A 20,037-nucleotide genomic window follows, 5' to 3' on the forward strand; every position below is an offset into this window, starting at 1 on the left:
TGCCCGCTCCTGCGTTCCACCACAGCAGCCAGACGCCACGTGATATGTTTTGACGGCAGATTCCAGCATTTGCTTTACGGTAGCGGTAAAGTGAGCCCGACGAGTGGGAGTGCAGGCAGTCAGCTGACTACCCTGTGACTGTCAGGCAGCCCGGAAGAGGCAGCTGGCTGCCGGTGGGGTCTCTTGTACCTTGCGCTGTCATGTTTGGGCCAGATGAGGATGATGCGGACTTTTTGTCTCCTACTGGAGGGTAAGTAGCCCCTGACAGAGGTGAGAGTCCCATCCCCCCTCACTAACTGACATTCAGTAAAAGTGTAGAACTAAGTGGAACTACAAGTCCCAGCCGTGTGGGAATGCTGGGATTTGTAGTCCCATAGCAACTATGGCGCCACCCTGTGACTTTTCTGTGACCCGAGACCCGTCCTTTCTTTGGCTTGCCATTGTCCGGTCAGGCTATCTTTGTGATCAGTGGAAATTGTTAGCGCTGGACGCCATGAGGGTCGCCACGAGCCGGTCTGCGGACACTGACACCTGCATAACTTGACTTTTACAAGTTTACAAGACTTTATTCAATTCTTCTCTAACTCTGCTTTCTGTCAGTGACGTCTCGCTCACAACTTACAGTTTGATGGCTTTTTAGGCTGTGTTCATATTTACGTCACTTGTCCGTTTGGTGCAGATACGTCACAGCCTGACAAAAAAGTGTCGCAATCTCAAGTTTTTTTCTTCAGCGATTTCAGCTAAAGCAATGGACACCCTATGGACCCCATTATAGTCAACGGGGTCTCCAGGGCTCCGTTCATGTATTTCAGGGTCTTTCAAGACTACAACCACCACCAGTCCCTGATAGAAGCAATGAGAGTTATAGTACCCTCCTAATCCCTTTTATACAAAGAGAAATTCTGTCATGGGGGCTGGACCGTGAACCTGCGCCATCCCTCTGTCCTGCCATGACCAGCACTTTGGGACCTGTCCATGGACACATTGATCATCGCTGGCATGAGGATCTCTTTAATTGTTGCCAAGGTCGCCTTTACAAAGGATCTATTATTATCCTATATTGGTCCAATGCCAGCATGTTACATAATCCAGTACAGAGGCGCCATTCACACCGGGATCACTGCTCCACTGTCTGGAGAATAGCAATCCCCTAGTATAGTGCAGGGGTGAGACACCTCAAGAAACTACAACTCCCAGCATGCTCCATCCACTTCTATGGGAGCTTCAAGCGCAGAAGATCAAGTGTACATTCTGGTAGTTGTAGTTTCACAACAGCTGGGTTGCTGAAGGGTGCCGACAATGATAAGGTGATGTCATACACCAGGGCTCTATGGGTTAAGACCCCAGTTTTGGGTCAGTACCAAAAACATCTCAGTATATGACAGTCTATGGGTGGCCAATCTGTAGTGTTTGCAGTGCAGTCATCTCATTGGCGATCACTACAGTCATCCTCTGACTGATAACAGAGATCACTAGATTGCAGTCTGGAGTGGTCATAGACCAATCATCTCATTGCAGATCACTACCATCATTCTCTGGCTGATAACAGAGGACATTAGATGGTAGTCTGTAGTGACCATAGACTGATCATCTGTTTTGAGTCCACTACAGTCAACCCCTGGCTGATAACAGAGAGAACTAGATAATCTATAATCTCAGTCCTTGCTGATAATAACTTACTATGAGGTTTCCAGAAGGAAGTGACAGCGGGAACCACGAAGGCTGAAAAGCAGAAGTCCAGGGCACTCCCTAATCTGCTCTATATAATCCAGCAACAGGTGATGTGACCGGCCACAGGGCCCACACTACTAGTAGCCACAGCTCTTGGGTTTTGACATCTGTTTTAGGGAAAGTTGGGTGACAACCAATATAGCCGCCATGGGCCCTCCAGCTTTAGCTCAATGTTCTCTCTAAGTGCCTTACAGCTGTTTGGTAAGGGAAAGCTGAGTGACAACCCGCACAGTAATGGAGGTCGTTCCCCTGGCTTAGCAAACTTTAGTTTTGTTTGAGAAAGCTCATATCACCGAAAGAGTAATATAAAACATAACCTTTAATAGTAGATAATTAAAATAATAAACCTAGTGTATATAAAATTTTTCCAAAGTGGTGTAGTTTTGATGCATTCAAGAGACCACTATGATACATTCAAGTACAATGTTTTCCTATATAGAGGATCTCGGTTGGTTGAGATCTAACCATAACTATCACCCACAGGTCTGGTGATAGTTATGGTTAGATCTCAACCAACCGAGATCCTCTATATAGGAAAACATTGTACTTGAATGTATCATAGTGGTGTCTTGAATGCATCAAAACTACACCACTTTGTAAAAATTTTATATACACTGGGTTTATTATTTTATTTTAATTATCTACTTTTAAAGGTTATGTTTTATATTACTCTTTCGGTGATATGAGCAAATATAGTGAGTAAATTGCCCGTCAGTGATTTATATTGTTTGAGAAAGCTGGGTGACTTCAGTAATGGCAGCCTGTTGTTGGTTATCCAGTCTGATCACTGCACATCTGCCTCATTATGTAGGTTGCACCTACATAATGCTCCTATATTAATGGATGCACAGGTTGACTTGCTTTTCAGGAGCATGGGAAAGCTGAATGACATCACTGACAGGACCCTTTTTGCTTCTCACCTAACTTTCCCAAAAACAGATATCACTGCAGAACAACTTCATGTAATTTTGAGATTCAAGGACTTCTATTAACTCTCTTAAAGGGCCACACATCACATTCCTGAGGTTGCTTATCACATGACTGACTCCTTTGTTGTCTGGTCACGGTTTGTTCTTTTTGTGGTTTTCTGACCTTGTGTGCCAAGGCAGCATGAAAAGGAAACTATGCGTTATAATCCTTGTGTATAGCCATGCCCCTCCCCCACATACACCAAGGATCACCCTCTTTGGATTTCTCCCACCCTGATTTGTTCAAGAAGGTTCTAAGGCACCCCAAAAAATGAGTATGTGGGGTAATGATGGACACTTCACCCCCTGGCCTAGTGGTTAGTTACCTAGTGAAGACTACGGTATGGGATAGTGATGTATTCTTCTCCCCCTAGTGGTTGGTTATATAGTGATGAATATGTGGGATTGTGATATACTTATCTCCCCCTAGTGGTTGGTTATATAGCGATGAGTATGTGGGATTGTGATATACTCATCTCCCCCTAGTGGTTGGTTATCTAGGGGATTAGTATGTGGGATCGTGATATACTTATCTCCCCCTAGTGGTTGATTATCTAGGGATGAGTGTGTGGAATATTATCTGAATATGTGGTTGATTATCCTCTAGTACTATGAGCTACTCATGGGATCGTTTCCCTCTACTGGCTAGTTTTCCATAGGTAAATCTGTAACAATAAAATCCTCATTCCCCTAGTGATTAGTTACCCAGCAATGACCCCAGGCAGTGATACAGCAATAGTCGCCTCCTAGTGGAGTGGCCATTTGCAATATTATCTATTCGGCACAGTGCCCCCTGGTGGTTCACATCTCTCTGACTTAAAGGCCATTGTTGAGTGAAATCTTCCAGTGCAGAGAATTTTGGGCCATGAGTTTGTTCCTGTAGCCCGCGGCGCTCCCAAACTGGTGTCAGATGATGTGTATTAGTGGAATTAGGGCCGTCACCAGCGGACATCCTGCTGCCCTAACCACTTCTCTTCGGCCGTGTGGGGTAGGAGATGTTATCTGCTCGTTGGTTCCTCGGACGCCGATGGTAGAATTTTGTGTTGAGGTGACAGATATCGCATATACTTGTCACTTTTGCACTGAGGATGGGCCCAGGAGAGTCGGTGGAGACCATGTTTCGACCATGGAGGATGGACTACTGCTGGCAGGAGAACCACGGGTCAGTGCAGGAAAACTAGAGCCAGTCCTTCATGTATCAATCTGAGGGTTTGCTGCAATGTATCAGATCCTCTCAAATCCAGACTGATTCATTTTACTTCACTGATACATTATAACAGACCAGCAATAACCTAGATGGTCATTTTACTCTGTTCTGCTACCTTTTATTGTACGTTGTATCCAGTCCAATATGTCTGCCGTCTGTCAGGAGCTTCATTACACCATGCACCTAGTACTTCTCACATTTGAGGGGTTGTTACTATTGCATCCAGCTCTTAGACAATCTCTGTGACTCCAGACTGATACATTGTAGCAGATGATCAGGGAAGAAAGATATTTGTTACTTGGACTGTCTAGATTGGATGCAATTGCATCAAACCCTCAGCTGTGTAGAGATAATAAGTCGAACTCATGATATTCCCATTTACTGATAGCAAGTAGAGATCTTGGAGTTCTACTGCCAGATGTGAAAAACAGATCAATTCTGCTTTATTTTGTCCTGTCTGTTCTGGGAAAGTTGGGTGACAATCATTATGAAACTACTTTTCAGTGTTGTGCATGTCAAATCTGTCTAGTTGTACAGTGATGTATTCCCCTGTACGATACCTGCATTCTGGAAGGATATAACTGCATCACTCAGCTTTCCTAGATTCCTGACTGTCATTCACCAAGCTTTCCTAGATTGCTGACTGCCATATGACCCAGCTATCGCATACACTGGACAAGGACTGTGCGGCTGACTTCTGTTTTCTTCCTAGGGCAAAGCTGGCCTCTCTCTTTGGAATGGACCACACGGTTTCTGCCCAGGGCAATGAATCTTTCCAGTACACCGCTCCGAAGCAGCCAAAGAAGGGCGGAGTGCCAGCTGGTGAGGATGGAGGGCTCTGAGCATTGGTCGGGCCCCAGTTTACTCCTAGTGGGGACTGAACCTTTGAAGCAATTGTAGGAGTAGGCGGGGGGTCTCAGGAAGGGAGGAGGCAGCCAAAACATAATATCCACATTGTCCTCAAGTTTCTCTATTCATATTCCAGGTACAAAGTCCCCCAAACCGCCTGGAGCCAGCGGAGCTGCACCAGCTGTACTGTTTGCGACCGCGGTCCATGCCTATAAATAGTGAGTGCTGACCAGGGGTCACTGTATGTAAGACCCCTACACCGCCACTGTATATAGGGGAGTTATAATGTACATGGATAGCATAATAGTGAGTGCAGTTCTGAAGTATAATACGGGACGGAACTCAGGATCAGTACAGGATAAGTAATGTAATGTATGTACACAGTGACAACACCAGCAGAATGGTGAGTACAGCTCTGGAGTATAATACAGGATGTAACTCAGGATCAGTACAGGATAAGTAATGTAATGTACGCACACAGTGACTGTACCAGGAGAATAGTGAGCGCAGCTCTGGAGTATAATACGGGATGTAACTCAGGATCAGTACAGGATAAGTAATGTAATGTATGTACACAGTGACTGCACCAGCAGAATAGAGAGCACAGTTCTGGAGTATAATACAGGATGTAACTCAGGATCAGTACAGGATAAGTAATGTAATGTATGTACACAGTGACTGCACCAGCAGAATAGAAAGCACAGCTCTGGAGTATAATACAGGATGTAACTCAGGATCAGTACAGGATAAGTAATGTAATGTATGTACACAGTGACTGCATCAGCAGAATAGTGAGTGCAGCTCTGGGGTATAATACAGGATGTAACTCAGGATCAGTACAGGATAAGTAATGTAATGTATGTACACAGTGACTGCACCAGCAGAATAGTGAGCACAGCTCTTCAGTATAATACAAGATGTAACTCAGGATCAGTACAGGATAAGTAATGTATGTAGACAGTGACTGTACCAGCAGAATAGTGAGTGCAGCTCTGGAGTATAATACAGGATGTAACTCAGGATCAGTACAGGATAAGTAATGTAATGTAAGTACACAGTGACTGTACCAGCAGAATAGTGAGCGCAGCTCTGGAGTATAATACAGGATATAAGTCTCTCCCAGTGATCACACATTGTGGTCTATTCTGTATACCTGGGACTTCGGGTACATTATTGATAGTTTTAGTCTCAGTCATTTGTCTTATTCTTACCCTCTTTGCACAGTGTGAATGGGCAGTATGTGAAGCAGGGCAAGTTCGGGGCAGCTGTCTTGGGTAATCCTGCCAGTAAGGAGGTGAGTATAGGAGCTGTACTGGGGTGCAGTGTTACATATACATGGTGTGATGTCACCTCATTGCTCTTGTATATGTCTTGTATGATGACCTGTGTCTCTCCCCTCCCCCTCTCCTTTATGTATGTAGTACAGGATCCTGCTCTACCTCAGCCAGCAGCAGCCGGTCACTGCGGTCAGGATACATCCTGGATTTGTGTTCACGGTAAGCTTGTGGTCCTGATAGGGGATCCTGTATCTAATCCCTGGTGTCCCTCCTCAGGTCTATAGAACAATGTGCTTGTTATATATCAGCTGCCATTCCAACAAGCCTTTTAGTGGAAGTGAAATTGATCTGTCACGTCTACAGTCAGGGGACATTTGTCGCTCTGGATGAATATTCATGTCAGATCTGGAGCTTTATTACCTGAAAGACTGACGCTGCCTGCATGATAGGGAATCAGTGTCTGACTGTCCGGACCCTCCAGAGATCATAAGAGCTGGCATAGCATGGAGCAGTAGCTGTGACCCCCACTTCATTCAGTGCCATAGGAGTGAATGGTGGCCACACATGTGCATTACCACTCCATTCACACACAGCACTTGGTGGGGGGGGGGGCCTTGTCTCACTATCTCTGGGGTCCCAGCTATCAGATTCCAATGCCCAGATCAAATGTTGTAGGACACATATAGCTCTCCTTTGCCATGCGCTACCACCACAGGTCCTACACTAGGCTTAATGTATATTTTGTTGTTATAGCTGTAGCTTGGAGAGGTACAGGGAAGATTTGCCATTCAGGCCCTAAAGAAAGCTGGATAACAACTCCTGTTAGAACTACAGTACTAACGTTGGTTATAACCCAGCATTTCTAGAAATGGATCTTACTTCTGGTATATATCTGCTGAATAGGAGAGTGTGTGTATGGCTGCACTCCTGGAAGATGATGCGTACACAGTATCCTCCGACCACTCCCTTCAGGCCTTGCCTTCTGATTTCCGCAGGTCCAGCTTAATAATTACGCTGCTTTCTATGATGACCAGAGACAGAGCTGGTCGATCATGTTCGAGGTCGAAACGTCTGCAGTGGAATTCAGCAAACAGGTGAGCCATGTATATGGTGTGTGTATAATGTATATGTATAGTTTGTGTACTAAGTTTGTATGGTATGTGTGTAATGTATACATGTAGTGTGTGTTTGTATCTGTATAGTGCGTGTGTATAATGTATGTAACTTGTGTAGGTAGTGTTTGTGTGTATAAATATATATATATATATATATATATATATATATATATATATATATATATATATATATGGTTCATGTGCGTGTGTGTGTGTGTGTGTGTGTATATATATATATATATATATATATATATATATATATTATAATTTGTAATGTGCGTCTATTATGTATTTGCCTGTCTCAGGTCTGCCTTGCCAGGTGTAACAGTGCCCCTTCTATTGACACCGTGGTCTCCCAAGATCTCCTCGCCGGGGAGGGACAAGCTGCAGATGTCGGAGACTTGATGGAAGTTGCTTACACCGGCTGGTTACTCCAGAACCATGGAATTGGACAGGTACCATGAAGAGGGATAGATCGGAAGGTTCTGTCTGATCAGTCTGACATGGTTCACATGCTAGAGTGGAGAGCTCCAACCTTTGGCTCTCTAACTTGTGTACAACTACAATTCCCAGCATGCCCGTTCAGCCTGTGATTGTGATTTGTAATGGCTGTAACTGATACTCATGAGCCCTGTAGTATGATTATGCCCTGGTTGGGGGTGATAGTGACCCCGCTGGACCCCAGGATTTTGCTCGGATCTTGCTGTCCTTCCCAGTTACTTACTAAGTTATCTTTCATTCTGATTACTTTCAGATGTTTGACTCCAACGTTCAGAAGGACAAATTACTGCGGCTGAAGCTTGGCTCTGGAAAAGTGATAAAGGTGATCTGTACATCTCTCCTTCCAGGTTCAGTCTGTTATGGAATTGTTTGGTTTGGGCAGACTTTGAGTCCTGTTCAGTTAGTGATGCCAGTCATCTAGACATAGCGCCATACCTATGAAGTGTGGTGGTGACTGATACTGCACGTGAATCACCTTCATTTAAATGGTCAAGGTTCAGTACCCTACACAGCCACAGGTAGTAATAAGTAATGAAGATGCCTTGGTGCTAGTGCTGTGAGCACTTTGTTCTGCCAGGGGTGGACCCCTATTATCAGATGTTGCAGATGATGGTCGTAGTAGTACTAGTTTCTTGAATGGTACGGTTTGCAATGCACTGATGAATCTCTTTATCTCCCTGTGGTGGTCCAGGGCTGGGAAGATGGCATGCTGGGGATGAAGAAAGGGGGCAGAAGACTTCTGGTCATCCCTCCTGCCCTTGGATACGGTTCTCAGGGACTGAGTGGCAGGATTCCCTCTAATGCCACCCTCATCTTTGAGGTGGAAGTGAAGCGGGTAAGTGACTTTTACAGTATTACCTGTATTATTTCAGTATTTCATACCACTGCCTATATGTGCCCTTATGGAGTTGTCTGGACCAATAGGTCATCAGTATGTAATCTATGGGCATCTGACACCTGGACCCTGCACAGATCAGCTGTCTTGGCAGCATTCTGGGTGTCTGACACCAGCAGATGACATAGCGATGACCCATCCTGTGGACAGCATGTCAGTAGTATGAGAAATCCTCTTTGGCTCGGACACTCCCTTTAACACTGTGCTGCTTAGTATCTGACCAAGAAGTAGTGATATTACCGAGGCGTGAGGCATATAGGTGCCTCAGATAGGAGGTATGGCTGATGTCCCTATAGATACCAAACCTGTATGTAATCAGATATATGTAATGCAATTTTCTCCTGTTCAGATGAAGCAGAAGGACCAGGGGTCAGACCGGCAGAGCATCGGCTCCCGTGACTCTCCCGTCTCCATTACAGACAGTATTCCTGTCGAAAGTCTCCCTCAGCCGCCAACATCAGTGCCGCCAAAGCCTGGGTATGCCCAACCCGGCCATTATTATACATCCCTTACACTTTATCACCCAGCTTTCCCAGACTCCTGGATGGCAGTTGTACATTTACTGATGGATTCTCTTCTCCAGGGATCCTCCAGACGTTCGTGCCAAGTCTAATTCCATCAGTGAGCAGCTGGCGGTAAGTGACCCCCCCCCCCCCACCCCCTCCTCCGCTTCGTCCTTCAGCGCTGGCATGCTGCAGGTTAATGCTGATCGCTGATGTTTATCCTGCAGAATCCTGATATGGCGAAGGCGAAGCTCATCTCCCGTATGGCGAAAATGGGTCAGCCCATGTTACCCTTCCTGGCAGGCAGCTCCCCCCCACAACCTGATTCCAGTGACTCAGAAATTGAGGTAAAATGTATTTTTGGCATTGATATGAATTTGTGGTGTCATATCAGATTAAAGAGTTTGTTTCATTTCATTGCCATTTGTAAGGTCTCTGCTTGCAGTCAGTGAATGGAAACATCTAAGGCCTGGTTTACATCTGCACTCATTATTCTGTTCAGGGAGTCTGTATGGGGACCCCCCAAACAGAATACTGAACTCATTGACAAGCTTATGAAAGCACACAGACTCCATAGACCATAATTGGGTCCGTGTGCTTTCCATGCAGTCTCCGCACGAATCATGTGGAGAGGAAAGTAGTTCATGAAATATATTTGTCTCCACATGACTCGTGTGGAAAACACACAGACCCCATTATAATCTATGGCAGGGGTAGAGAACGTACGGCTCTCCAGCTGTTGCAAAACTACAACTCCCAGCATGCATACTTGCTCTGCTGTTCTTAGAACTCCCATGGAAGTGAATGGAGCATGTTGGGAGTTGTAGTTTCACAGCAGCTGGAGAGCCGAAGGTTCCCTACCCCTGGTCTATGGGGTCCGCGTGCTTTCATAAGCTCACCGCTTGTCAATGCTCTAGGTATTCTGTTCGGGGGGGTCCCTATGTGGACTCCCCAAACGGAATACCAAATGCCGATGTGAACCGAGCCTAATACTTTTGACAGCATGGACTTTGCTACAGTTGTGTCCAGTCCAGGCTATCTCTAGGGACTGCTACATTTTCTTGCGATGATACAAAGAAGCGAACCAACATGAGGATTTGTGATTACCTAAACTGAAACACTGCAACAAATCCAGATGTAGGACGTCTTACACATTTAAAATAAAAAAATTTTAAGCTTTGCCATCAATTGTAAAACAGTGTGTTTCTTCTTTCAGGACCCCAACACACAGAAAATCTCCCCACATCCTGCCGCTCCCCTCACTGTCCGGCCCACACCACAGATCAGCCACCCTCCTACTATAGCAGCTCCGGGTATAGATAATATAATATATTGTATATACTCACCAGTTACCACTTAACTGCTCTGTTTACAGCAGTGAGAACAGTTCAGGCGTCATTCCCTATATAACCTTTCTTTATGTCCTTTACAGTGCCGCAGCCAGTACCAGGGCTCCCCGCCTCCTCTGCTGCCCTCTTACCAGTGGGGCATCTTCCATCCCAGGGCGTTCCAGCTGCTCCAGGCTTCCAGGTAATACATGCAGTATGTGAGCCATCTAGTGGTGGATTTTGGGTGTTGCAGCTGATAGATTTGTCTCCAGTCCTGTTTGCAGTATGTTCACATTAATTGACATTGAAAATATCCCAAATCTACATCTAATTTATAGAATATTCTTATTTTACCCAAAACATTATCTATTTTACTTCTGTTATAATTTTTTTTAGCTACTGTCAACGTGTAACCTCCACGTATGTACCAATGCAGTATTATTACCTGTACGTTGTACATTATAGCACTTCTAATTGTCTTTCAGCCATACACTGGAATCCAGTATACATATCCACAGAACCCGACAACCCAGCTGCAGCCGGTCAGCCATGTCTATCCTGCACCTGTGCAGCAGCCGGCTGCGTATCAAGGTACGAAGGGTGTTCCTTTATGTCAGTGAAGCTCCACAATGTCACTCATTGCCTGATTTCAGCAAAGATGCTGTTCTTACTGTTGAAGGGGTTCTCAGGGACTCGTTATTGCTTTTGCCTTTAGGATAGGTCATCAGGATCAGATCAGTGGAGGGGAACTGCAACACCCCCCCCCACCCCCAGCTGATTGAAGAGGGTGCAGCATTTAGCCTGGTCATTTGGTCTCTACTGCTTACCAAGCACAGCGCTGTGTGCTGTATAGTGGTTGTGCTTGGTATTGCAGCTCAGCCCCATTTATTGAATGTAATGTCACTGGCCTGGGAAGTGAGAAAGAACATCCAAGCACTGCAAACAGCTGATCAGTGGAGTCTGCGAGGTCAGACATTACCACTCAAATATTGATGGTCTACCCTAAGAATTGGTCATTGATATCCTAGTCCAAAAAAATCTTATAATGCATCAAAAACCTTGATGGGTCCCAGACGGACCCCTCTGTAAATCAGTGGGGTTGCTATTGGATTTAGCAGTCTCATGGGTTCCATTATTATTTATTTAATATGTCCATTCACTGCAGATGGAAGGCCATCAACTGAAGATCAGCGTGGGGTCAACACCCCGCAGATCAGCTGTTAGAAACAGCAGTCATGTGATGCCTCATTCATTGGTCATATGACCTGTTTGGAACTTGGTCCCATTCAAGTAAATGGTGTGATCCGCAATACCAAGCACAACCACTATAAACATAGGATAGGTCTTCAATCATTAAGCCTGGAAAAACCCTTTAAGGGTGCATGCACACTGAGTAACGCCGGTGGTGTATGAGAGCCGTACACGCCGGCGTTACAGCAGGGCTGCCGAACACTTCCCATTCACTTCAATGGGAGCGCTCGTAAACGCCGCTGTTACGAGCGCTCCCATTGAAGTGAATGGGAAGTGTTCGGCAGTCTGCCGTAATGCCGGCGTGTACGGCTCTCATACACGCCCGGCGTTACGTAGTGTGCATGCACCCTAAGACCTCTTGCTTATGAGTCAGAGGTAGATGCGGTCAGAGATGCTCACCTCCAGCTTTTGTGGAGTGCCCTCAGCATGAAAGCAAGATGGCTGCTGCCACCCATGACTGAGCTAATCTTCTCTATGCCACTCCTCTTCATTGTGTGTTCATCTGCTCAGCCCCAGGTGACGTCACTTCTTTCCTGATGACAGAGGCGCGACAGCACAGCACAGAGATCCGGATGGCCATTGGCAAAGTCATTGATAAAATTGACAACCTGGCCTCTAAGGTATGGAGTACTTGTGTGATCTGTACTGTGGTCTCCGCCACTTCTTGTCCTCTTACTTTCATGTCTGTCGGAGCAGGTGGACAATCTGCAGAAGGAGAATTCAGCCGGAGCCTCCCATCTGCTCCCTGGAATATCCTCCATCACCATGGAGAGCGCCATGATCATGAATAATATCCAGCGCATCATCCAGGTGAGCGTCCGAGAAGGGGAATGGGAGAACACCTACTGTGCACACCCATACCAGGCAGTGAGCAGCCATGATCTTGGAGACTTTTGCATTAGGTAAATCCAATAATTTAATGTTTGTTTGCCTGTCAGGAAAATGAACGTTTGAAGCAAGAAGTCCTGGACAAGAGCAGCCGCATAGAGGAGCAGAACGGAAAGATTGGCGAACTTATAAATCGTAACCAGAGGTAGAACTCTCAAGGTGCTGCCATCTAGTGGCAACAAACTGGAATGACTCTTAAAGGATTTTTTTCAATGTTAAATATTGATGACGTAACCTTATATGTGATTGGTGGGGTTCTGACACCAGGGACCCTCAGAGATCAGCTGTTTGAAGAGACTTTAGCATTTGGATGAGCGCTGAGACCTCTTCACTGAATACCTAGTACAGTGCCGTATGTGTTATAATGGCTGCCCTTGGTATTGCAGTTCACCTGCATTCACTTGTACGGGATTGAGCTACAACCAAACCGTGTGACTGTTGAATGTGACATCACTGGTTTGTCACTAGAGTGCTGCTGCCACTTTGTACAGCTGATCCATGGGCGTCCTGAGTGTCACTTAACTACCAATCTGATTTTCCTAGAGGTAAAGTCCTCAATATTTATCTCTTGTAAAACCCCTTTAAGACCTCAGCTGTTTAAACACTTGGTGAGGTGTTTATAGAGATGCACGTTATTAGATATTTTTCATACATTTACACTGGCCTCCTATCCTCATCCTCAGGTATGTAGAACAGAGTAATTTATTAATGGAGCAGAGGAACGACTCTCTGAAGACATCATCTGAGAGCACACAGGCTAAGATGCTGCACGCCATGCAAGAAAAGGTATTTCTAAGCAGATGGGTGTGTGCATGTGCATTTCCCTATCATTGCTGTAGGCCTATGTCTTCCAAGATTGTGTCCATACAGTCAGTTGGGTTGCATCACTAGCCTGTAGTCCAGAATGGGCCGTCATAGATGTGCTATTTAATGGGTATTTAGATGTCATACTGCCCCCTAAGGACAAGAGTATAGAAATGACCTATTAGGAGATGTAAATGCTTGGTGCGTTGTCCCATAGCGCTCTGTGATTTGCTTGCTTGTTCTCACTGTCGCTGCTTTCTCTTTCCCAGCATGCTTTGCATTTGGATCTGGGAAGGTATCAGGTGAGGTCTGTGGGAACTCCTTTCATTCTTTCTTCCTGTAATTTCTTTCACTAACCTGTGATTCTTCAGCCCATTAGTCCGCGTTTTGTTATGTCTTACTGTTGGGAGACTACAACTCCCAGCATGTCCTGACAGCCAGATTGTAGACTAGTAGTGGTGTCACCAGGATGGGATCTACTAGGGTCACTCACTATTCACTCCTTATTCCAGGCCAGAGTAGCAGAAGAACTATCTGCTGCCACCGGCCAGCTGTCCCGTCTTCAGCTGGAGGTCACAGCATACCAGAAGAAGGAGATGGATCTTCGCACACAGCTCGCCGCCTCCTTGCAAGAAGCCGAGAAGTGTCGCGTGGAACTTGGTTCTCTGCAGGCCCAGCTCATAGGTGAGTGCGCCCTCCACTGTGGACTTCCTGGCCTACTCTGGCCCTGGACTAATAATTTCTTGTATACCCAGAAATGAAAGAGACGTCTGAGCTGACCAAAACCCGTGCCAAGACTGAGAAGGACAGCCGCCGGACCCTGGAGCTCAGACTGACCGCTCTAGAGGAGGAAATCTCAGATCTGAAGATAGAGAAGGAGAATCTAGAGAAGGTGAATGTCCTGGAATGACCGCTATATGTTGGTTTGCATTATGTGCCTCTATCACTGGTTCCTACTGCAGCAGGTTCAGAATTCTAGTGTTTGGGTTATCGAACGATGGGCCTTTCACCAATATAGTAGTAGTAGTTACCTTGCATATAGTTGATTACTATAATGGAAATCCACTTCTACACAGCATGCAATGTAAGTAAGTAGAGCTGCAGTGTAAAGCATTGACATTCTTAGACAAAAGAACATACAAATTAGCTGGAGTCACCTGTCTCTGTAGATAATATTTTTGGGGGTAATAATGGAGAAGGAGCCAGAGGTGCATTGCCTGTAGCCCAATCTGTGAAGGAATATTGAGTGGATATTTCCGGTCTGTGATGTAGAGCTTGTCTGAGAGGAAGAAGAAGTCACAGCAAGAGCGACAGCGAGCGGAGGAAGAGCAGGAGGAGCAACGGCGAACCTTCCAAGAGGAGATCGAGAGTCTCAGACGACAGCTGAAGAAAAGCCGTGAGCAGGCAACTGCTGAACAGGTCAGTAGGGAACAGAGTGACGGCTGTGTGGGCAGTGGATTGGTCAGAGATGTAAAGACCATTATTGACTTCCATTTGGCTTATAGTATCTATATCAGGAGTAGGTAAGCCTTGGCACTTCAGTTGTTGTGGAACTACATTTCCCAGCTTGCATCATTACTCTAGAACTCCCATTGAAGTAAATGGAGCATTCTAGGAGTTGGCGTTTTACAGAAGCAGTAGTGCTGAAGGTTGCTGGTCCTTGGTCTATATGATTTTTCCATGCACACTGATATTTTGGGGTTCACTTACTTTATCATTGCCTTGTTGGTGTTCAGCTGTCGTCCTCTCAAGATGAGCAGAAGCTGCTGGAGCTCCAGGATCAGGCCGCACAGGTAGAGCCCCTGAAGGAGAGGGTGAGTGTGGATTGTTACCTATAGTCTTCTGATTTGGTGGCAGGGTCAGATGGCACAAATCTCAGGTCATATGACTGCTTTATGTCTCCTCTACAGTGCGCCCGGTTACAGGGTCAGATCACCTCCCTCAACAACCAGCTACAAGACTTGCGTGACCGAGAAAGTGATCTGCTGTCTGCAAAAGACCATGCAGAGGAGGTGAGAGAGAGCGGCTGTGATACTGTCATGGGGAGTCATGGAGTAAAGGGGTTTTCCATAGCAGATAGGATCAATCATCAATATGTGATCGTGTAGGGAGAACGATCAGCTGATTGATGATGGTGCGTACTCTTCACTAAATACACAGCACCGCGCTGTACACTGTATAGTGGCTGTGCTTGGTATTGCAGAATAGCCCTATTCACTTGAATTGGACTGAGCTGTTGCCCTACCATGTGACCTATAAACGTGATGTCATCACCATACGGTAGTGCTGAACCACTTGTGATCGCCATGGCTTCTTCATTCAGCTGATCGACAGGGGTGTCAGACCCTCAGCTTTCATGTAAGGCTTGGAAAACCCTCTTAAGTATAACGCAAGGTTGTCAAACTTTGCAGTTTGCACTGAAAAGGTTTTTATTATGGAAAAATGTAATGTAACCTTGGCAATGGGTCATATTATAACATTATATCTCTTTTATTGTTCCTTTCCTATATATTAATGTTGTCTCCTTTGATCATACTCACGCTCCATGACCTTGTCTGGCCTGATTATTGATCCCACTGACCGCCATGATCAGAAGTTATCCCGACTTAAGGAAGGATCCGCGGAGCTCGAGCCTCTGAGACTGAAGGTGAGTCCTCCACCATCAAAGCCATCCTGACTACTCATGATCCGTATACTTATTGTCACTTATTTCTCCGTCCAGTGCACTCAGCTCCAGGCTCAGGTCACTTCATTAACAGAACAACTTAGAGACGTTCATGTGACTAAAGAAGAAGGGCGTCCGGTCAGCAATCCTGCCGAGGAGGTGAGACGTCATGTGGCTCATTCTTAATGTGGTTTGATCTGGATGGCTACTTTATTTGCATTGAGCTGTATAACCTATAGGGTATGTAGCAACTGCAACGGGACCACTGCATCTGTGGGGTCTGCGGTCAGTTAATAACCTAGTAATAACCTACATAGAGCATACAGCTCTTGTACTGCAACCTGTGGTTCTTGGGACAGTATAATTCCCAGTATGGCATGACAACCTGTAGAGCCACCGATATGATGTCATTGCATACTTTAAGATGACATCCTCACCCTTTAGCTCCTGGGTTGCTCCCTGACTGGATCTAGATCTAAATGTATATTTATTTACAAATTGATAATATTCCCTGAATATTACAATCTGAGGAAGTTTATAAGGGTGCATTCACATGGTGCTGCTAAAATCTCATATAGTTTTAATGCAGTTCCTTAGAGGGATTCTATCATTTGAATCCCTTTTCCTACAAAGACCACGTCAGAATAGCCTATAGAAAGGCTATTCTTCTCCTACCTTTCTATTTCTGATCTGCACCGCAGTTCCTAAGAATTTTCTTTATTCCTTATTCAAATGAATCTTCAGAAATCACAGAGGGCATCCCCTGTTCTCACTGAAGTCACTCTAGCAACGCCTCTCTCTACCACATCATCAGCCAGCAGAGCTGACTGCGCATGTCAATTCGGCCATTTTCCTGTGGCTGAATGGATGCTTGTGTAAGAGGCCACAGGAAAATGGCTGAATGGACATGCGTAGTCTGCTCAGCTGGCTGATGACGCGGTGGAGAGGCATCGGCAGAAGAAGACAGAGGCGTCAGTGGAGCGTTTTCGGTGAGCACAGGGGACGCCCCCTGTGCTTTCTGAAGGCTTGCTTGCATAAAAAAGAAAATTGTCAGGAACGGTGGCGCGGATCAGAAAAAGAAAGGTAGAAGAAGAATATGGTCTTTGTAGAAAAAGGAACTCTGATGATAGAATCCCTTTAAAGGGGCTCTATTAGCAAAATTATGCTAATAGAGCCTCACACATGCGTGAATAGCCTTTAAAAAGGCTATTCAGGCACCGTAAATGTTATATTAAACCCCGGTCCCGTTTTTAAATAAAAGCATTAAAACATATATGCAAATCTTACCGAACGTGCACCATGGGCGGGGATGCACGATGTGACGTTAGCTTCGGGCACGCCTGCCTCTTCTGTCTTCTTGTAGTGACGCCCTCTGGTTCCATGTCTTCTTCCGTCTTCATGTCTTCAAATCCTGCGCCTGGGTAGTAGCGCTTCCCTCCGGAGCGCTACTGCGTAGACTCACTCGCCATTTTACTTAATGGCAGTTCACGAGTGTACTGCGCAGTAGCGCTCCGGAGGGAAGCGCTACTACGCAGGCGCGGGATTTGAAGACAAGAAGATGGAAGAAGACATGGAACCAGAGGGCGTTACTACAAGAAGACAGAAGAGGCAGGCGTGCCCGAAGCTGACGTCACATCGTGCATCCCCGCCCCCGGTGCACGTTCGGTAAGATTTGCATACATATTTTAATGCTTTTATTTAAAAACGGGACCAGGGTTTAATATAACATTTACGGTGCCTGAATAGCCTTTTTAAAGGCTATTCACGCATATGTGGGGCTCTATTAGCATAATTTTGCTGATACAGCCCCTTTAATGTTATAGGCGAAATATTTATTTTTAACATGTTTCACCTGTAAAATTAAGAAACTGCCCCAAAAATAGCTTAAAAACCATATTCAGTTTTTATTTTTTCAGCTGCACTGTGTGAATGCCTCCTATACCATTGCTTTTCTCCTGCTTTCTCAGGTGAAGAAGATCATGAATGGCGTCTTCCAGTCGCTTAGGAAAGAATTTGACTTGGAGGAGTCTTACTCCGGGCGGGCGGTGCTGGGGACCATCATGAGCACCATAAAGGTAATGGACGTCATCATGGTTCATGACCATACCAGACCTTGTTTTGCTGATGGATCTGTTATAATGCACTGATACATCTTTTCCAAGTAAGTGAATGTCTTGCAGTGTGGAAGAGCTTTGTTTTTTTACCTCCTTTTGCATTTGTTTCTTATTAGGCCACCACACTACAGCTACTTAACAAAACTCAGGAGAAGCAGCCTGCAGAAAGCAGCAGCGAGGAGGAGGAGGAGGAGGAAGAAGAAGAGGAGGAGGAGCCAGCTGGTGTAGCGGCACACCCTGAGCTACAGGTTCATCTGCCGACTCTTCAGAGTCTAAGTGAACCTACCTCAATAGATCATGAACAGATTGAGGAGACTCCTAAGACTAAAGAAGTCAATGGTTATCCAAACCAAGAGGTGCCCACATCACTGGAGAACCATTATGAAGACAAAGCAGTAGAGAACCACCATAAAGATGAGGTAATGGAGGACCACCATGAAAACAAAGCAGTGGAGGACCATCACGAAGACAAAGCAGTGGAGGACCATCATGAAGACGAGGTAGTGAAGGTGATTGAGGAGGATCTGGACACCCCATCAGCTCTTGTGCACATGATCTCCAGTGACATGCCGGAGTCCAGTACGGTTACCCACGTAGAGATCAACAGAGAATCCAGTAATGATCCACTGGTCATTGAATCTTCTCTAGAGGTCGGAACTGCTGATGAAGACCTGAAGGAAGATGCTTGCAAGTCTGGAGAACCTTCAGGTGCCTTACCCAAGACCAGTGAGGAAGAGAAGCTGGAAGGTCCTCCACCCCTGGGAAGTGATGAGGAGAGTAGCAGCCCTGTACCTCCAAAAGAAGAGACCCCAACACGTCAGTCTACGGGAAGTCCCGAGACACAAGGGAAGGTACACAGCAATCCTAAGCAGAAGACTGCGGATACCAGGTCAGTTCTGGTTGACATAAACCCATCTTTCCCAGAAAGGCAGACTTGTCAAGTTTGTTGTGTCATTACGGGTGGTGACAGGTGGGTCTGATCTATCCCATATAGGGGAGGTTTAGAAGGTGACCTATGGATGTGCCCACTATCAGGTGACTGGCTACTAACTTGCCCGGTCATGTGACATTGCGGCCACCTTATACGTGTCTGTACCTATTGTATTTTTACTTACTTTCAGTCCAGCTGAATCGGATGAAGAGGATTTATTTAAAGCTGCGTCTCCTGTCATCAAAGTGAAGCATGAAGAGGAAGAAGAGGAGGAAGTGGTACGTACCGTATCTTATCCCATTCACCTGAATAGACATTGTTGTTAATATTCAACCTGCCTTGTGTGAACAGTTACCCATCACATACCATAGTCTTCACGAATGAGGTGTGTGCCTCCTGCATCCAAGTACATCCAAGTACTTCACATAAAAACTTCATTTCCTACAACTGACTGTGTCTTCCGTCTTTAGAGCATGAAGGGACGTCCTCCCCCTGCCCCTCTTTTTGGAGATGACGATGATGAAGATGATGACTTGGACTGGTTGGGGTAACTATAACCTCTGGCTCTTGAAGGTGAACCTTAAAGATGAACTGCACAGCAACATCTCAAGCACATGAGAGCGCGAGCGCCGGAAAACTGGAGGAACAATGAACTTTTTTAGTCTCAAGCCATGGCTGCTGCTGAGATCAGCGCCAAGGAATCCTCGCCCGCTGCAGTCACGTATACATATATGTAATGGTATAATATGACCGCGGAATGGAATCTACTCCTAATATCAGATGTGTCAGCCTCCTGCACCCAGAATGCATTGCAGGAAGGAGCTCATGACCCAGAATGCATTACAGGAAGATATGTGGGTTTGGATAACTCCACACCGCTGTGTCTATTAGTTGTTGCCAGTTGTATGTTACTAACCGAATACAGATGGGGAGGCGCAGTTATAACCTCCTGGTGTATTTTTAATACTCTGTAGCTGTGATAAGCACATTGTACTTCAATAAATCAAGTT

At 45.7% G+C, this 20,037-nt stretch overlaps 1 protein-coding gene across 1 annotated transcript; it reads left to right on the forward strand.

Moving 5' to 3' along the window:
- The first annotated feature begins 84 nt into the window (after nucleotides 1-84).
- FKBP15 (FKBP prolyl isomerase family member 15) lies at nucleotides 85-20,037 on the forward strand. Its single transcript, XM_075259561.1, has 30 exons — nucleotides 85-250; nucleotides 4,619-4,728; nucleotides 4,892-4,973; nucleotides 5,980-6,049; nucleotides 6,177-6,251; nucleotides 7,028-7,126; nucleotides 7,453-7,602; nucleotides 7,902-7,970; nucleotides 8,340-8,483; nucleotides 8,893-9,020; nucleotides 9,127-9,178; nucleotides 9,274-9,393; nucleotides 10,263-10,359; nucleotides 10,479-10,576; nucleotides 10,860-10,965; nucleotides 12,136-12,245; nucleotides 12,322-12,435; nucleotides 12,564-12,658; nucleotides 13,197-13,299; nucleotides 13,830-14,001; nucleotides 14,073-14,209; nucleotides 14,590-14,736; nucleotides 15,054-15,131; nucleotides 15,228-15,329; nucleotides 15,911-15,964; nucleotides 16,040-16,141; nucleotides 17,950-18,057; nucleotides 18,213-18,985; nucleotides 19,218-19,305; nucleotides 19,498-20,037. Exons 1-30 carry the CDS (start codon nucleotides 201-203, stop codon nucleotides 19,576-19,578), a joined length of 3,714 nt encoding a protein of 1,237 aa, XP_075115662.1. The 5' UTR covers nucleotides 85-200; the 3' UTR covers nucleotides 19,579-20,037.

Source organism: Leptodactylus fuscus, chromosome 11 (assembly GCF_031893055.1).
Source record: "Leptodactylus fuscus isolate aLepFus1 chromosome 11, aLepFus1.hap2, whole genome shotgun sequence".
Classification (NCBI taxonomy): domain Eukaryota; kingdom Metazoa; phylum Chordata; class Amphibia; order Anura; family Leptodactylidae; genus Leptodactylus; species Leptodactylus fuscus.

Excerpts from the sequence above, each read along its gene's own strand:
- FKBP15 (XM_075259561.1), top strand. The coding sequence starts at position 201 with ATGTTTGGGCCAGATGAGGATGATGCGGACTTTTTGTCTCCTACTGGA. Across the intron at positions 4,729-4,891 it reads GAAGGGCGGAGTGCCAGCTG|GTACAAAGTCCCCCAAACCG; the intron begins GTGAGGATGGAG and ends TTCATATTCCAG. Across the intron at positions 15,330-15,910 it reads CAAAAGACCATGCAGAGGAG|AAGTTATCCCGACTTAAGGA; the intron begins GTGAGAGAGAGC and ends CGCCATGATCAG.